Source organism: Egretta garzetta, unplaced genomic scaffold (genome assembly GCF_000687185.1).
Source record: "Egretta garzetta isolate BGI_Z169 unplaced genomic scaffold, ASM68718v1 scaffold230, whole genome shotgun sequence".
NCBI classification, from domain to species: Eukaryota; Metazoa; Chordata; class Aves; order Pelecaniformes; family Ardeidae; genus Egretta; species Egretta garzetta.
Genome location: NW_009258281.1, coordinates 168,078 through 185,360, shown reverse-complemented (window position 1 = coordinate 185,360; position 17,283 = coordinate 168,078). Strand labels below are relative to the sequence as shown.

The following is a 17,283-nucleotide window of genomic DNA, read 5'->3' as shown; positions in this document are numbered from 1 at the left end:
GAAAAAAAAAAAAAAAAAAAAGAAAAAAAAGGTGTGGGGGTGGGAGGTGAGGACAGTGAGCATTACAGTTCCCACCAATACAGCCCAAATCTTGTTCAGTGTGCCCAAAGCCCATAGCACAGCAGTGATTAGCCCTACCGATTTTAATGGGATTACTCAGACTTCAAGTTAAACGCAAACTTAGAGCTCTGCTGGATCAGAGCTAATGGTTCAGTATTGTACTCCCTATTGCACTGTCCCTATGCTGTTGCTTTTCATATCTCAAAGCTGATTTTTAAAACCACTCTGGGGCTAGCAGGTGACTTCTTTCACCCTATTTTTGGCCAGCCAGCAGAACTACCATTTACCTTTGCAATTTCACCTGTTGAACAGACAGCACTGAAAGAAGAGATTCCCTGAGCTCACCCCGAAGTTGCAAGACACCAAACAGCCTCAATATCTATTATACCAGAGTAATTTTTGTTCCCCTGTGAGCCTGCACCACTGCTGTGTGTTAGGACAGGTTCATGCTGCAAAGTGGCACACGGTAAGCTCAAATCCACGGAGTGCCACCTGCACATACCAGCACAGGTCCGGATGGCACGCAGCACGGGGAAACCTGCCAGCTGGGCCCTGCACCACAGCCATTAATTATAACAATTCAGTATTAGCCCAAGTCTCACTGTCCCTGGAGCACACACATTCCCCCATTGCCTTCCTATTATGCTTTAAGCAGTGTCATCCTCAGCCCTCTTTCCTGCTACTCTAATTTGATTTTTTTTTTAATTTCCCCATACAAATCATTAGGTAACAAAAATATGTTGTGAGCAGCTATTACACATATGCCAGTTTACCTGTGTACCACACAGCCTACCCTGATTTGCCAGTCATACACCCATTACTTGGCTCACTATTTTTCAAAATGCAAGTCCAGCAGGATGCCAAATAATGCCATTCAACTCCCCAGACACCTAGTGTGGCTAGCTGAGATTCAAGAGCTTGCGTTTTTCATCTTTCCAACAATAGCATCCTTGTTCTCTTGAGTGTCCCAATAACATGACGTCCTCAGTTGTCTGCCTACAGTAATGAGATTGAAGCAGCAGACAACTCACTACAAGACTCCTCCCTGCGCTGGTGGCCTCAATGGAGGAGGAATTTCATTGCCCAATTCCTCCCTCAAGCATTTCAGGCTCTGCAAGTGAGACTGCCAGCCCAGAGCAGACAGCATCTACTTCCATGCTTATTAGGACTAGATGAGCTAGTTTTGTTCGCCCACAGACCTTCACCTTCCACCCCCTTATTTAATAAATTAAAAATCAGCACCTGACTTTGAATGCATTGGGTTCACGTACTGATCAGGGAGAGAGATCATAAAGACCAGAGAGCATAAAAATTGCAAAGAAGCAGGAGAAAAAGCAGGCATAAAGGAAGGAGAAAGAACCCCCAAACCAAACACAAGAACAAAGGAGGGGAGATTGAAACCTTCTAAGAGGTATTGCAAATTCAGGTCAAGATGGGGAAATGACAGAGCTGATGTCTGTCTGCACCGCGGGGCAGAATGGGGAGAATCACACTGGAGGTTGACTGTGTTGTGGAGGGATGCTCCACTGCCTGAAGCACAAACACACCAAAAGAGAGGAGGAACTGTACACTAGCCCTTTTCCTAAAGGGCTTTTTTAAGCAATATTTGATGCAGACAAGGCTAACTTGGTCTTGTTGTAACACAGCCAACTTGTTCTTGTCTGTATGAGCAGCAGGGCACTGCACAAACAGGACCTAAGAAGAGAGTCAGAACATTTCCCAGCAAGAAGCTGGAACCTAAAAGATGAAATCCGTATCTAGACTCTTGAAAAAAAATCTGCACAAAAGCTGTGTTTACTAAACCAATGTCTTTCAGTGCTGAGCACCTCCAGGTAGTCTCCAGAGCCCAGGTTTAGATTTTTTTAAACAAGTGACCTCCCTTCCAGAAACACAGACATCAACATCTGCTGACCTCAGTCCAAGACAAATTGTTCAGTACCTTTGAAAAAATCCTTCTGCACTTCTAGGTCCCAGCATCTGGATTCAGATGCTTGAGGAAGGCAATTAGAATTAAGTGACTGCCCCCAGGCCCTGACGTAATTCAGTTGGGAGGAAAAAAAAAAAAAATACTGGTAACTCAGGAGTTCCCGTCTCCAACTCTAAACATCCTTCAGTCACACCTCACAAGGCGGGAGAGTCCGTAGAAAGAAATGGAGGTATGGAGATTTATGAAAAGGGAGGCATTACAAACATGACAGCGCTCTGTTTAGGCTACAGGTCTCCCAGGTGAGTGAAAGCTTGGGCAAGTCACAGGGAACTGTATGGCTGGGCACTGCTTGTGTACATAAGGAGATCAGTGTATATGTCTATTCCAGCAAATGTGGGGATAACTAATACAATTCATACCCACCTTCAGCATTGTTTCAGTGAAACAGAGCATTATACCACAGTCTGCTCCCTGGCACAACAGCAGCACAACAAAATGAAACAAACCGAAGTTCATACCAAGGCAAGGAGGGGTCTGGTGAGGCTATTTTGCTCATCACACCACAGTTGAGCCCAGACAAAAATCTGCCATTGGGCTGTCTGGAAAAGAGGAGGGAAGTGACAGAAAAGGAGAGGAAAATGAAGCAGTGTAAAGGAAAATGAGGAGTTGGGCTGCTCCACCACAGGCAAATGGTGAAGGAGAGCTAGAAGTCTGATGTGTGCTTGCCTGTACACAGGGCAGGTGGAACCCTTGGGGTTGGATTATGCCTTGCATAAATACCCATGACTTATCCAAATGAATGGAGCAGCCTGTGTAGCTGAGCCACCATCTCAACTAGCATGGAAACCTATTAATTTTTCCACACTACTGGGAAAAGAGACGAGTTCAAGTCCCTCCAACTTTGAAGCAAATTCCTTTAAAGCACAAGCATCTTTTCAGAGCCTTCTCACCTCCAGGATGGTGTATCAGAGGAAGGATAGTGCTGTGGCCCACCTTGCTCCATGCCATCTGCCCTCACACACGTCCTGGCAGCCACAGCCTTCACTCACATTAAGAATTAACCCAGCTCAAGGTCTTTCTCTGTTAACTGTGCGGCAAAGTTAGTTTAAGGTTTCTGCAGCAGAGCAACATGCTGGGATTGCAGCAGGGAACTGCCAGAGCTAAAAGCAGTTTGAGGTCCTTTAGTTACACAGACCTACAAGGCAGGAGGCCGCTGAACTCATCTACGAGAACACTGCTGCAACAGGGGCTGAGACAGGCGTGGGTGATAAGGAGAGCGGGCGATGGGCACTGCCCTCCACGCACTTGGCAGAGCACACACCTCGCACCCATCACAACCAGCTGCCTCACCCCCTTTCCCAGCGGTATGGGAAAGGGGATGCTATCTGCATTTATCCTTTCCTTCTAAGCTATAGAGAATACCCTGCCTCCTTTTCTGACACTGCCCTGACCAGGGTAACTCATGCCTCAGTTAGCTCTAGCATGGTAATTGTGCTCAGCACAGAAGCGCAGGAAAGCTCTGTCTGCAGGTACAAGAAGCCACAGCCTTCTCTCCTAAGGCATCTCAGATCTGTGCTCCGTGATTCACACTGATTTTTCCAACCAATTCTGGACCGGCTCAAATCCTAGCTGCTGATCACAGTAAGACTGAATGGAGTATAGGTCAAAGATCCTCCTATCCTGGGACCTCTCCCAAGTAGCACTGGAGCCACACAGCTCTGGCTCTAAACTAGACCTAACCAGCTATGCTGGTACTGGCAAACAGTCTAGTGCTCACCTACTATGATATTCCCCGACAATATTGGCTGCAAAGACACAGCCTTGCAGAGCACTCTGCTACTGAGCCTATGCCGAGTATCTCTGAGTGAATGCAATACACCCTGCAGGCATCTCCACGGGGGTGAGGAAATTCTGGGCAGAGGTGAAGGATAAGATGTGCTTCGCTGAGAAGGGTTCAGGCAACGAATTCCCTGACAGAAAGAATTTGGTGGATTTTAAGACCATACCCAGGAGCACAGCTTCTTTCTATGAAGAAGGATAAATAACTGTGCATGAGGCATGGCTTTCACAGCCCACTGGCCATCCCTTGGAAAGCCGGGGGAGCAGAGCTCCGGGTCTCACAGGAGGGCAAGGTTTCTACCACATCTTCTCCACAGCACTAAAGAGGAGGGTTTCCGAATGAGTGGATGACTAACCACACCCAAGAGAGCTTCTATAGGGAATAACGAGGAGGTCAAAGTGACAGGAAGGGAAAGAAGGAGACCAGAAAAGGAAGAACGCGGGTGGGGAGGGCGTGACAGGGTGTGACAGTGCTAGTTAAAGCAAGGAGTGTAATTGGGCTTCTCTGAAGACTCTGTGGGTTGAGCCCTCAGGGACAGATTGTATCTCATACACAATTTCCATACCTGGCAAAAACCCACAGTGACAGAAAGGGACTTTTGTCCCTTCTCTAGAAAACAGATGATACAGGCACAAAAAACTGGAAGATACCATCAAACGCACTTCACTGGCTTTCATGCTGTAGGCTTCCAATCCAGAGTTTACTATTCCACATGGATGCTGCAAAACACATCCCGATACCTTCTAGCAAATACAAGGGCTGTAATATAAAGGTCAACAAGCCACAACTGCAACGTGCAAAGTAAGTTGGATGGGGATTTGGTGTGGTTAGACTCTCAGATCATCACAGGAACTGGGTATGCAGAGAAAGAGAAATCTTTTTCATTTCTCCTGACAATAATCTCTGCTGACCTGGTAATAAATCATCAAACAGATGCCTGGAAGAAAGAAGAGAAGTGGGTTTTTTTCCTCTTAGATACTAGATGCTTTAGTTGTGAAGAAAATTATATGTCGGATGAATTTCAGCTCCTTGTTTTCCTCAGTTCTTAGTCTTCCTATGAGCACCCTCTTGACTGGTGACATTTATTTGGCATGTCATTTCCCTTCGAAGTTCAGCCTGGCACAAGTTCCCTTTGCATTAGGTGCTACACAACATAATCCAAAGCAAGCAACTTGCTTTTCCAGGAGGCTCTTGCCACTTGTTCATTCATGACTGATGTTTGCTAGGTAATTCCTCCACATGATCCTCAATCTACTGAATGTGTATTAAATATCCTTCAGGAGAACTTACTGCCTCAAATTTCAGCTGTTTTAATTGAGCAAATAATAGATTTCATTATATTTCTGTGGTCCTGAATACATGAGATAAGCTTACAGACTGAGATCTTCTGTGGGGTTATCTCTAAGGCTTCAAGACTCAGCATCCAAGTAGCTTATTCTATCTCGGTGCCATTGATTCTGTGATTCCTGACTTTAGTCTACCTGCAATAACCTCTTGACAGCAGAACTGGAAACAGCTTCTTGTCACTGCTTAATGATTGTGTCTTTTAAGGCAGGCACTGGAACTCAGCATAAAGTGGACTTTATTCCTGTCCAAAATGAACAAAGAACCCCCACCCCATAATAGTTTTCCTCGTTGTGTCCACTCGCCTTTTTTTTTGCCTATCAGAAAAGAAGGTTCCCAAATTATTTCTCTTTTGCTTTTCAAGCAAAAAGTTGACACATTTTTCCAGTTGTCAAAAAAAGAGCATAACTGTCAAGTGGCTATTCTTATTTAACTAGAAAAGCAGCAGAAACTGGCTGTTTGATGCTCTGGTTAACGCTCTTCTCCATCTCCTCGGAATTCTTGGATGGTCTCTGAACACCTGGATCACAAGAAAACACCACAACCCTTATTTTCCAGTGTAAAACCTCTCTTGCAATAAAGAGTTCCTATCATCCACTTCTAAGAGAAACAGACACCTGCTCACATACTGACTGAGACTTGTCGCAAAATAGAACTATCTATGGAAGAAAAGGGAAGTAGTCCAAAGATACTGCCCTTTCCTGCAAAGCACAACTAATGGAGCTACTTTGCTGTTCCTAAAAACATTCCTTCCAATCCATTAATTCAGAGATGCAACCATCCACAGCAAACATGCTCCAAATAAATACACATTCAAACTAAGAGCCATGTAGAGTAAAACAATAAATATTTTACTATCCAAATGGCTCTCTTGACATTCATCTTGTCTGATTTATCAGGGACAGGAAGTACAACCGATGGAGCAGCGTGGGAAGACTGCCATTTCCACACTTGGCAAAATCTGTTTTCACAAAGTACAACGTGTCCTGTCTTGCCTGCTCCAACTGGTTCAAGGGAATTCGAGAGAACTTAAAACATATGACATGCCTAAAGAGGCCTTCGGCTGACAGCAGATGGGCTTGGGGTTAAAAGATCACCCTCACACACCAAGAATGTCTTTCTCCATCAACAACTTCCTGTGATACTTTTAGAAAGTTGCTTGCTCTGGCTTTCCATCCCGGTCTACAAAATGAGGTATACAAATCTTTAGTCAGATTGGGCAGCAAGCTCCTTGGGACAAGGGCTGTCCTAACTGTATATCCAGCGTTTGTCAAAATGTGGCCCTTTCTCATACAACATACAGAAACATACAGAGAATCACACGTGTTGCTGGGTCAAACACTTCCAGTACACACACACGTCATCAAGCATACATCCCTCACAACCACATTTTACACATCTGATCTCTACAAACTCTGGAAGCCAGCTGCTTGTCCTTCCTCACCACTGCCAGAGGGCCTCCTCTCCCCCCGCACCAGTCTCTTTACAACAAATATAAAAATCCAACATTGCCCATGCCAGGACTTCATTGCTAAATTGATGACAGCCTGATGCAGGTCATCCATGGTGGTGTCTCTCCTATGAATCGGATATTGCAAATCTCTTAGTAGGGGTAATTTTTGAGGGCCTATTCCTACCCTGCACTGGGAAACAATGGCTGTCACTAATAGCTCTCCACGCAGTCCTCTCTGCTGTACTGCCCATTCCTTGCTCTGTTTTACCATATAACTTCACAAACAAATGGGGCCAGGGTTGGGTGCATGCTGCTTCTGATGGTGATAAGGACTCGCTAAATCAGTCTAAGTTTTCCAGAGCAGATTCAAGCACACCCATGCTCTGAGATGTAGACATGTTCTCCTGCCCAGGAAGCAAGGCTTCCAAGCAAAAACCACCTTGTGTAAACTCTTCACCCATTTAACCACCACCTACTATTCACCCACCAAAACTGCTGCTCTTTGACTCGCTAGAAAGGGCTCACATACACCATCAGATGACAGGAGCCAAAAAAGTTACCACTCTTCAGCTGAGCCTTAGTAGCAAGCTGCCTACATAGGTGCTTTTTGCCTGTAGCACACACAAGGTAAAATCTTTCACGTTGACCAAGCTCATGTTTGTTACCTCACCTTTGTAATCCCACCTGAAGCCTTACTTACTAAGATCTCCCCCAGCTGCCTGTTTGTCCCTCAATTTATCACAAAAATTTATATTGCTGTCTGCAAGAGCAGTATCTGAGCACATCTTGATAAGACAGTTCTTTAAAGTTGTTTTCTAATTATAAAACTAATCTGAAAAAACCATGAACAGAAACAACCTCAGAGGAACACAAACATTTTATTTACAGCATGCTACATCCTAGGAAATCTCTACTGGAAACTACAAAGAACAAAATTTGTAAAAGTAGTGAAACACATCAAATTAACACATCAGTCACTGAAATGAGAACTAAATCCCAAAGACATAAAAACAAACCAGTTACTTACAGTTTGGCTGTGGTTCTGGAGGGAATTTGAGACGGATAATGGCCAAGATTATGAAAACAACCACAGGCCAGGAAATTAAAATGAACGACCATACCTATAAAACAGCAATGAAAATATATCGGTTATTTTTGTCGTATTGATGTGTCTCAGAGCTGCTCTGGAACGTAGAAGTACTACCCTAAACGAATTATAGGATGCATTGTAAATCGCACCTGTCTTGGTATGCATACTATTAAAACCCAAGTATTATCTATGCAGGAAGAAAAACTACGTAAGATTTCAAGAGCAAATAACAAGCCTGAAAATAACACAAGCCTTCCTGTGTTTCAGTTTGGATGATAATTATGGGGGATTGCATTTACACAGATTTGAGGCACTGCTATGTAATAGCAAAAGGGCACCGAGAAGTACAAGACTTCTGGATGCACTGATAAAAACAAGATAAAAGACCTAAAGTGCAAAAGGTTGGTTTTACTTTCAGTGAATGGCACTGCTCAAATGATGGGTAAAGATGACTGATTTTATTATACCTCAAAATTAAAGAGTTTGACAAGTGAATTGATAAGTCTACAGCATTTTTTTTCCCCCCAAAGTTTCACTGTTTTCCACAAACAGTAGCTCAGAGCCTCACAGTAGAGCTGAAAGAAAGGATTTACAAGATGTGAAGCTCAAGCATGGTATAGGAAGGGGTTTATGGAGTTGTGTAACCAGTCAGCTGGAGAAATCACATTTGAACACCCATCACCAGGATCCCTCCCATCAGCTTCTGACCCCAGCAACCTAACTCCCTGGCACCTTTCCATTTCCAGACTGTAGCAGTCCATATAGAATAACCAAGATGGAAGAGAGATGATGTAAAATTGGCCTAGTACGGTGAAAAACACATGAATATTTATAGAGCTCTTGCCTCTGACATGACGGTTAACCATTTCAGTGGACGAGACTGCAGAAAATACAGTCTGCTAATAATTTAATGCAGTAAACCAATCTAGGTAGAAGGCCCAAAGTCAGTCTTAAAACTACAAACCTGGGAGTTCTGTAAGCTAGGAAAATGCAATTATTCAAATAATCAACTGCTTTTGCGCTAGCTGGCTAGCTTGCTGCCGTGCTTACTACATTAGAGTTTTCCATCCATCAGTAGTTAAGCTCAAACTACTCTGTGCTGCAAAATTGCTGTGCTATCTTCATGCCAATTTTTGAAACTGCAAAGATGTCTTTCTTCAAAATCATCCCATTTTTCATCCTTGTGTTGCTACTTTTTTCCGATCAGCACATATTACCCAAAACTGTTTTTCCAAAGTAATTCCAAGCCCATAACAGTGTTTTCATTTCCTGTAACACTTACTGGAACATAAAAACAAACAAACAGAAAAACAAATCCTGGAGAGCAATTCAGCTTAAAGATGGTTGTTTTACAACAACTCCATCCCTATCATCACTGATGAGATGACACAGTCATGAAAGTAGGAGCAAGATTCATGCCCCCAAACAGGCAACTGACAGACATGAAACCACAAGGCACCTCCCCACACATCCCTTCAGAGAGGGTACTCCTGTAAGTTCAGCATTCAGCAACATTATCAGCTTTTACAGACAGTACTCTTCCTGCCTTTTATATATACACCACCATTTATAACAAGATTCATCACTGAAACTAAGATCTTTTTTACAATTTTTTTTATATCACATGCTTTCCTTATAATCAGTCCCCAAACACACTGTTTAAGCTGATTAATTCACATGCAAATGGTATTATTAACATATCCTCCTTGTTTAGTACCACATAGGCTAAAGTAAAATTATGGGGTAACAGCACAGAAACTGGTATTAGTCAGAGGCTGCCTAAAGGAAGGGCAATCTGTCATATTCTTGGGGGAAGAAGTGAATACTGATTGTCTCTCTCTACTCAGGGAAATCTCTGTAGCTTCACATTTGGAGCTAAAATGGTGCTTTTACTCCCCACTTTCCAGACAGCTCTTCCCTTAGTATCTCTGTCCTTTGACTTAATTGGATTTTACAGTAGCTGGGTACATCACTTGCAACATAACAGCATTCCCACTGTCCCAGGCATTTCCAGTTAACAAAAACAAGACAACCACATCAGCCAAACTGATTGCAGGTGGAACATGTTGGCTTGAAAGGAGCCATAACCCACCTCAATTTGGCTCTTGGGACATGAAGCACTGTGCTGTGATGTAGGTTGCATAATCCTTTGGTCGCTGGATTATTTCATTGCTAAAAGTAAATTTAATTGCTCAGACCTTACTTAGTATCTCTGGACGCAGGCACATTTTTTCTCTCCCTCCTGCCTCTGTTTAACCAACCAAGCTGCCCAGAAAGCAACAGATGGAAAGCCACAGAAGTGCAAGAGGCACTGATTTCTCCAGTTCCTCTTGGAAAGCAAGCCAAACCTTGCTCCCAAGAAGGCTGCCTCCCTCCTAAACTCATGTCCATTCCTTTCTCAGCAGCAGTAACCTGGATGCAGAGCTCCAGCTGTTTTCAACAAACTGACAGTCAAGCAAGCTGTGGCTCTCCCCACGCCGCACAGGTAGAGGCAGGCTCTCCAGGGGCCCTGCAGAGAACTCGCAGAGGAAATAAAGTGTAAAGCAAAAGGCAGAAGCAAATGTGTTTGCCAGCCCTGGAGAGCCTGATAAACAGAGCAGGAAAGCACTTGAGCCTGCAGGGGGGAGGACAGGGGCTCCCTGGGGTACCAGTCAGTCGCGGCGAGGGCAGCCAACACCACAGCAGCAGCAGGAACCACCTTCACTCGTTACCAGAAACTGAGAAGCACAACAGAATGCTTCCCTTGCAAAACATGCACACTAAAAAAAAAAGCTTTCTAAAAGCCTGGTCTATAAGTAAAGTCAGATTACACAGATGTAGAAAACACCACTGCAGGGGGGAGGACAGGGGCTCCCTGGGGTACCAGTCAGTCGCGGCGAGGGCAGCCAACACCACAGCAGCAGCAGGAACCACCTTCACTCGTTACCAGAAACTGAGAAGCACAACAGAATGCTTCCCTTGCAAAACATGCACACTAAAAAAAAAAAGCTTTCTAAAAGCCTGGTCTATAAGTAAAGTCAGATTACACAGATGTAGAAAACACCAGCAGGAGGACAGACAAATCAGGATGTGGTTGGGAGCAGAGATCTGGATTTACCTCCTTGCACCTTCTCCAGCCTGGGCAAGCTCCCTAACTTGGAGCAAGAGAGGGAAATGAAGGAGGGCTGCAGGGAATGCCTGACATATAGCAATCAGTAGTGGCCAGATTTTTATTTCAATTGACATTTCAATTCTACAAAATTGATGTTTCAACTCTACAAGAAACCAGAATTAAAGCAAGTGAGACTGTATGGTAGGGCTTTGGTTAGCCTTTACTCCAGGTACAAAAGAGCTGAAAGAGACCCAAGCCTTCTGCTTTTAACAAGGCTGTTACAATTTCTCGTGAGAAATTAGAGGTAATTTACTGGGATTCCTCTGCATCTCAGAAAAAGCCTCCTGTACCCTTAGCCCCAGCGAAGGATACTCTACTCTGAGGTGCACAGCATGTCCACAGCTCCCATGGAGGATCACAAGGAGTCAAATGAACTGAGCACCTCTCTGAATCAGGCTCCAAAACTGAGAGGCAGGACAGGGCAGGCAAGAACAGACCTTGCAGAGCATGTGGTGATACGAGATCTTTCACTCCATCCTCATATCACGCCCTCCATAGCACTCTCTTCTGTCAGCATTTTCCACACCTGCCAAGGCTTCCATTCAACCAAAAAGTTTAAAAAACATCACATTTGGATTACTAGCAAAAGGATAGGTTGTGATCCAAGTCCATGACCTGCAGCATGCTTCTGCTGAAATTACAGTGCAGCTGTATTGAAACCAGCCTGGGACAAAACTACTAAGCAGACTTTGCCTGAACACGCAATGCCACCCAAAGGAACATTTGCCTCCCTGATGCTGCTGCAGTTCAGATTGCTTTCAGAACATTGCTGGCAATAATTTATCTTTTGGATAGAAAGACCATTTGGGGCGTTTGATTTGCAACACACTGTACTGCACTGGAAATCTGTCCTACCTACATCTCTCAGAGCTACTTCTTTCTTTCTCCATCCTTTAACAAATGGTTCTATATAAGAGCACACATCCCCTCACTCCCAAATCCCAGGGGTCTGCTCACGTGGGAGCAGGTACAGAACTGCAGCTTTATTTCAGATCTGCCCATGAGTTTGTGCATGATTTTGTTTGCACAGACCACTGCCCCAAGGAAACAACAGTGGCATCCATGGTACTCAGCCTGGAATCCTGAGCCCTCATGCACGAGCTCCAATGCAAGACTCACCTTCACTTCCTTGACATTCCCTTTCTTTCCTCTGCCTCTATCAGCAGCCTTCAAAATACTTCTATTTTAATGCTGTGACCTTCCTCTCCTGCAGTGCCTCCCCCTTGCTTCTCAGCTCCTGTGATTTCCAGGTCCCCCTCCTCTACTACTGTTTTCACACTCACCGGCTGCCTCTTGACACTCAGCCAGTTCTTCCACAGCAGGATCCTCAAGTGCTGAGAGAGCGCAGCCATCCTTCACTGACCCAACCAAAAGCAAACGGGCTGCGTATTCTTCCTCCCCAGGCTTAGGAGGCAAAAGCGGAGGCTCTAACCCAAATGGGCATCCAGTGTCCAGTATCCAAGCCCCTGCCTCTTCCCCACAGCATAGCTCTGAAGCAGCTACTTCATCCACTTGTGGCTGCTGTACTCCTAGTAACCGTAGATCTTGTCCTCACAGCAATAGCTCCTAGCAAATTCAACAGGTTATTCTTCTCCAGGCAGGTAGACGCAGCAGCCTGCCTCCACTTGCGTTAATTACAATATCCAGCCTCTCCTGGCTGCTCCTTGTTCAAGCCCTAACCGATAAAGTGGATAGCATTCCAAAAAGATGCTTCTGCTTAAACAAAAGGTGATGCATGCCTCCTCCTCCTCCTCCCCATGATGAAACTACCTGTCTGCCCACACACCGCTTCTGCTGGAGAGGCGTCATCAACAGCAAAGAGTTAGGCCGCTTGCCAGGCCAGTCCAACTTACCCAAGTTCACATGGAACAGCTGGGAAGAAGAAAGTATCCACAGCATGCATCTTCCTGGCATTGCTAATTTGGAATTAGGGGGTTTTAATACTTTTGAATGTCTTAAACCTACCCATCCAGGGAAGTTAAGTGAAAGAGCTAAAAAAAAAATATATAATTGAAAATCCCAGGGACTGATCTAATTGTTAAAATACAAAAACGTCCCCTTACGACGCGGGCAGACGCTGCGGCCTGCTGGGAAGAAGAAAGTATCCACAGCATGCATCTTCCTGGCATTGCTAATTTGGAATTAGGGGGTTTTAATACTTTTGAATGTCTTAAACCTACCCATCCAGGGAAGTTAAGTGAAAGAGCTAAAAAAAAATATATAATTGAAAATCCCAGGGACTGATCTAATTGTTCAGCTTCCTGCACCTTCCCTTTCCTCCAGGAGATCAGTCCTGGGGTTCTCACCAATTCAATATATGACATCAAATCCACTGGAAATGGGAATGCAGGATCAGGAGGTGCTCCTCAAAGATTTCAGAGCACCAGTGTAGCTTGAACACTGTTATTCAACTGATCATTGAATTTTTCAAGCTAGTGGTAAGATATCTAAAAAAACCGGCTAGAGATGAAAGGAAAGAATAAACTGCAAGTACAGAGGAAAACTATGACAGCAGAGGGGACTGTTCTTTGCACCAAGGACTATAACAAATCTGAGTTTTGAAACCAGATACAGACTTGTTTGATGAACTCTGGTCATCCAGCAGAGCTCTGGTCCCTCGTGGGAGAGGAGCATGTACACTGAACTACCCCATCTGGTAACGGTGAGATCATCCTCAGAGTACCCAGGCAAGCCATGGAAGACTTCACTGCTCACAGCATATTTCATGAAAGACCAAAAAAGACTCTCCTACATGGCATTTCTTCCAGCCACAAACTAACTTTGTGCCTCAAAAAATGAAAAACATCTTGACCAAGTCCTTGCCAAACTTCACCCATGGACAAAAGTAGAGGCAGCAGCCCAGCCATCCAGAATGATCTTGGAGCAGAGGAGCTTTGATCTAAGGGTTGTGAAAAGCACTGAGTGAAAGCAAGAGACATATGTGGTACTCAGTGAAGAGACACAGCTTCTCTGGACCGGTTAGGAAATACTTCAAAGGTGGGAATAGCAACAGAGATGGAACAGTCCCTGCCCCACATACCTTCAGTCTAAATAGATTGGACATTCCAATGGTGGGAGTGGAGCTGGAGCCAAAATGAGCCTAAAAGGCTTCCCTAGTATAGTTTTGATAGTGATGGGAAGAAAACCAAACTTCTAACTTCCCCAGCTCTACATTCACCTTTTTTTCTACCAAATGTCCTTAGGGGAAAGAGAGGAATCTTGTTTGGGTCTGTGAGTCTGGAAGAGACACTGTTCCTCAGGACACTGTTCTAGTTCAGCTACATGTAAGTGGCACAGTCGAATTCACTGCATTTGATCCAAACACCATTTGCAAACTTGATTCACATCCTCTCTGGGGCTGAAAAAAGAAATCCAAATATAGATAATTCTGCTCTGAGGGGGTAAGAAAGAAGAAATTTATAATTTCATCATTCACTGCTTTGCCAAGGTCTTTTAAGGCAAGCGTTTGATTGCTTCTTTTTGGTATTCAGTCAAATAACTGTTTCAAAAGAACACTGTGATTTGGATAATAATTTTCCCAAGCAAATGCACATCCTTACTTCCTTTGTGAACTGAGTCAACAAACATTCCCCTTGGGAAGTACCCAAAGGGTAATTTGTTCGAGTTCACCACTGTAAAACTAGAATAACTCAATGTCAATTGGCTCTCAGAGCACCTGCACTCAACTCCCCAAACACCATACTGTTCCAGTTTGAGAACACAAGATGAGAACTTTATTAAGCCATTATACCTTTTTGCTTTTTAATTCCTTTACTTAACAATTCCTGCAGATGGCACAGGAGGCTGTGCAACTACATGGCCACTCCTGGACAAAGTGACCAGAGCAGACAGGTGACAGTGCAAATGTGCACATATAGGTAGAGGGGAAGAGGAGGGAAAGGCCAAATTCTTCCTTCTCCCAATTAAATCCTCAGTCAGTTTATTCCTCAGGTTGACGAACTAGGGCTCTTCCGGGCTGAGGGGCAAATTGTTGGTTCAGATCAGCTTCAGATCTGGGAAGGACAGCAGAACCTGCTTCTGTGACCATGAAGCTGGCTGAGGAAACCGTCAGGGGAGCTCTGAACTGTAATTCCATCCAGTTCAGGTCTTTAGAGACCTGACTCACCACATGTGCTGCAGTGGTGGCTATGGCTTGCAACCCAATGCAGGGGCTGTAGCTGCCAGGCCGAAAAGACTCTCCCCATGGACCAAGAACTCACAAACTCCAAGACCTTCCCTTGGGACATTCTTTCAGGTAGAAGAGTTTTTACTTCAGTAAAACAAATGCACTCGTGCTTCCCAGGTGTGCCGAGTAACCTCTATGAGAAATGAAAGCTTAGGGAAGTGATGCAAGACAAAATTGGTAAGAGAAGAGGATAAAGTCCATGCATGAACCATCTGCAAGAGTGCTAGAAACATGCTTGCAGGAGGACATGCCCTTACGGATCCTGCTGTTATCGGGGCCAGCAGCTGCATGTGCCACAGTCAGCAGCATGGTGCAACGCAAGGGAGGGATCCATGAATACAGAAAACTGTCCTGTGGAACGACTGCTGCACAGGGCCACACTGGGGATGTGTGGAGCTCTCTCCAGATCTAACACACTTGGAGGATGTGAAGAAATGGCCAGCCTTACAGTTAATGTTTCACTAGTTGCTTGGTCAAAACAACAGGTCCACACACCAGAAAGCTAACAAACAGCACCATAAAACGCAAACAGAGGTCTGCTCATTAACACTCTTGGCTTGGCTTCTGAACACAGGGGTAGCTGCAGCAAATCTGACAGGGCAGAGTACCTACCCCCTTGAAGTCAGTGCCGGACAAGAAAGAAAAAGCCTATTCTGCTGTCTACCAGGAAAAAAAAACCCAAAACAAAAACCACTAATCTTGCAGTGACTGTGCATGCTACAACTAAACCGCAGCAGAGACTTCCAGGGGCACACCAATGAACAGTGGGTAGCTGCCCTCAGGGGCCCAGAGGAGGAGAGATCACGCCAGCGGTGAGTGAAGCAGCATAACCAGATTAACTACCATGCCAGAGAACTGCACGCAAAGCGGAATGAACCGAAGATGATCCGCAAGGGGAGCGATGGGGTAATGCCGTGACTCATGAAGAGACAGGCCTCCGAATTTGGTACTTTCCACTTAGAGTTTGCAATGTCCTTAGTTACTGAGCTTAGCAAGTCCAGACTGTGCAACAGATAGGCTTTCCTCATGGCTTGTGTAAGCTAATATTGACCAAACGTTTGACACGCTCACCTTGGAGATCTCAGAGGTGCGATGCACACGCTTTGGCTGTGGTCTCTTATCCATGCACCAAGCCAGGCCAAGGGCTGCTGAGTGAGCAGCCTTTGGCCCATGCTCCTACTTGCAAGCTGTAGGGCACTCACAGAGCAGTGCTAAGCAGACCTGTCTGCTTAAAGGTAAGTGCAGGAATACACGTCCTGTTAGACTGCACTTTGCCAAGGTAGTACACACTAGCAAGGCACTACAAAACACAGGTTTCACCCTTTCTACCAGAACGGTGCAGAACAGATCAAGCAAAACCTTCATGCAATGGGCACAACTGATTTTCACCTCAAAACCCTTGGCTGCTCATTTTCATGGAGTTGCCCTCTATCAAAGGGCAGGCCTTCAAATCAAGTCCAAATTTTAGTATGCTCTGCAACCAGAATGAGTAGAAATCAAAGAACTTCACATGCCCCTGCAGCACTGAGGAAAGTAAAAGTTAAAAGTCTATGGCCAACTTAAAACACTGCCTTCCTCACAAGCAGAGCAGTTGCCTGAGGACTTGACAGCATTAGGCAACACAGTGCACAGTGCTGGATGATGCTGAAATGGCGTAAGATACTTGTGTGAACTGGAACACCATTTGCTAATGATAAAAAAGGCTTTTGTTGAGCAGTCCACAGCATGCCCCAGTGCAAGACTGCACATACTCCCTGGGTCACTCCAAATCCCTTTCAAAGGCATGACAGGAGCCTAGAAATGTAAATTCCTCCACATTTCCTGGGTGCCTAATTTCAGGCACCTGAACAAGGCATGGTTTTTTAGAGAGATGCTTGCTCAGCATTCTTGAAAAAAAATCAGAGCCCTCAGAAAACCTAAAATGGGCAGCAATATTTTTAGCCAGTGTGGCATCACCACAGTACCACTCTGCCACCAGCAAAGACATTTCCATAATTTATTGGTGACTTTTTTCCCTCCATTAAAATGGATTTGCAAAACAGCCCCCTCCTGGAAGCAGTAGTCCCTTCAATAGTCCACAGTCATCAGTTAGCTTGGAAGTACAAAGACCCTGTCACAGGACCTACTCCAAAGAGTTCAAGGAGAACTGTGCTGCTGTTTTTTGGCTCAAAGCCATTGGATATCAAGTGCTTATTTCTACAGAGCAGCCTGTTTCCAGGAACAAGTCCCCAA

The 17,283-nt window shown here is 44.9% G+C and overlaps 1 protein-coding gene across 1 annotated transcript in view; it reads right to left on the bottom strand.

Moving 5' to 3' along the window:
* The window catches only part of ABCA12 (ATP binding cassette subfamily A member 12), an 88,938-nt gene extending 76,721 nt beyond the window's left edge, over positions 1–12,217 (bottom strand). Inside the window, exons 1-2 of the mRNA XM_009636586.2 lie at positions 12,149–12,217; positions 7,652–7,745 (exon numbers count right to left, since the gene is read on the bottom strand). Of these exons, the coding sequence (XP_009634881.2) occupies positions 7,652–7,745; positions 12,149–12,217 (163 nt within the window). The remainder of the gene's footprint in view (positions 1–7,651; positions 7,746–12,148) is intronic.
* Between the last annotated feature and the right edge of the window lie 5,066 nt (positions 12,218–17,283).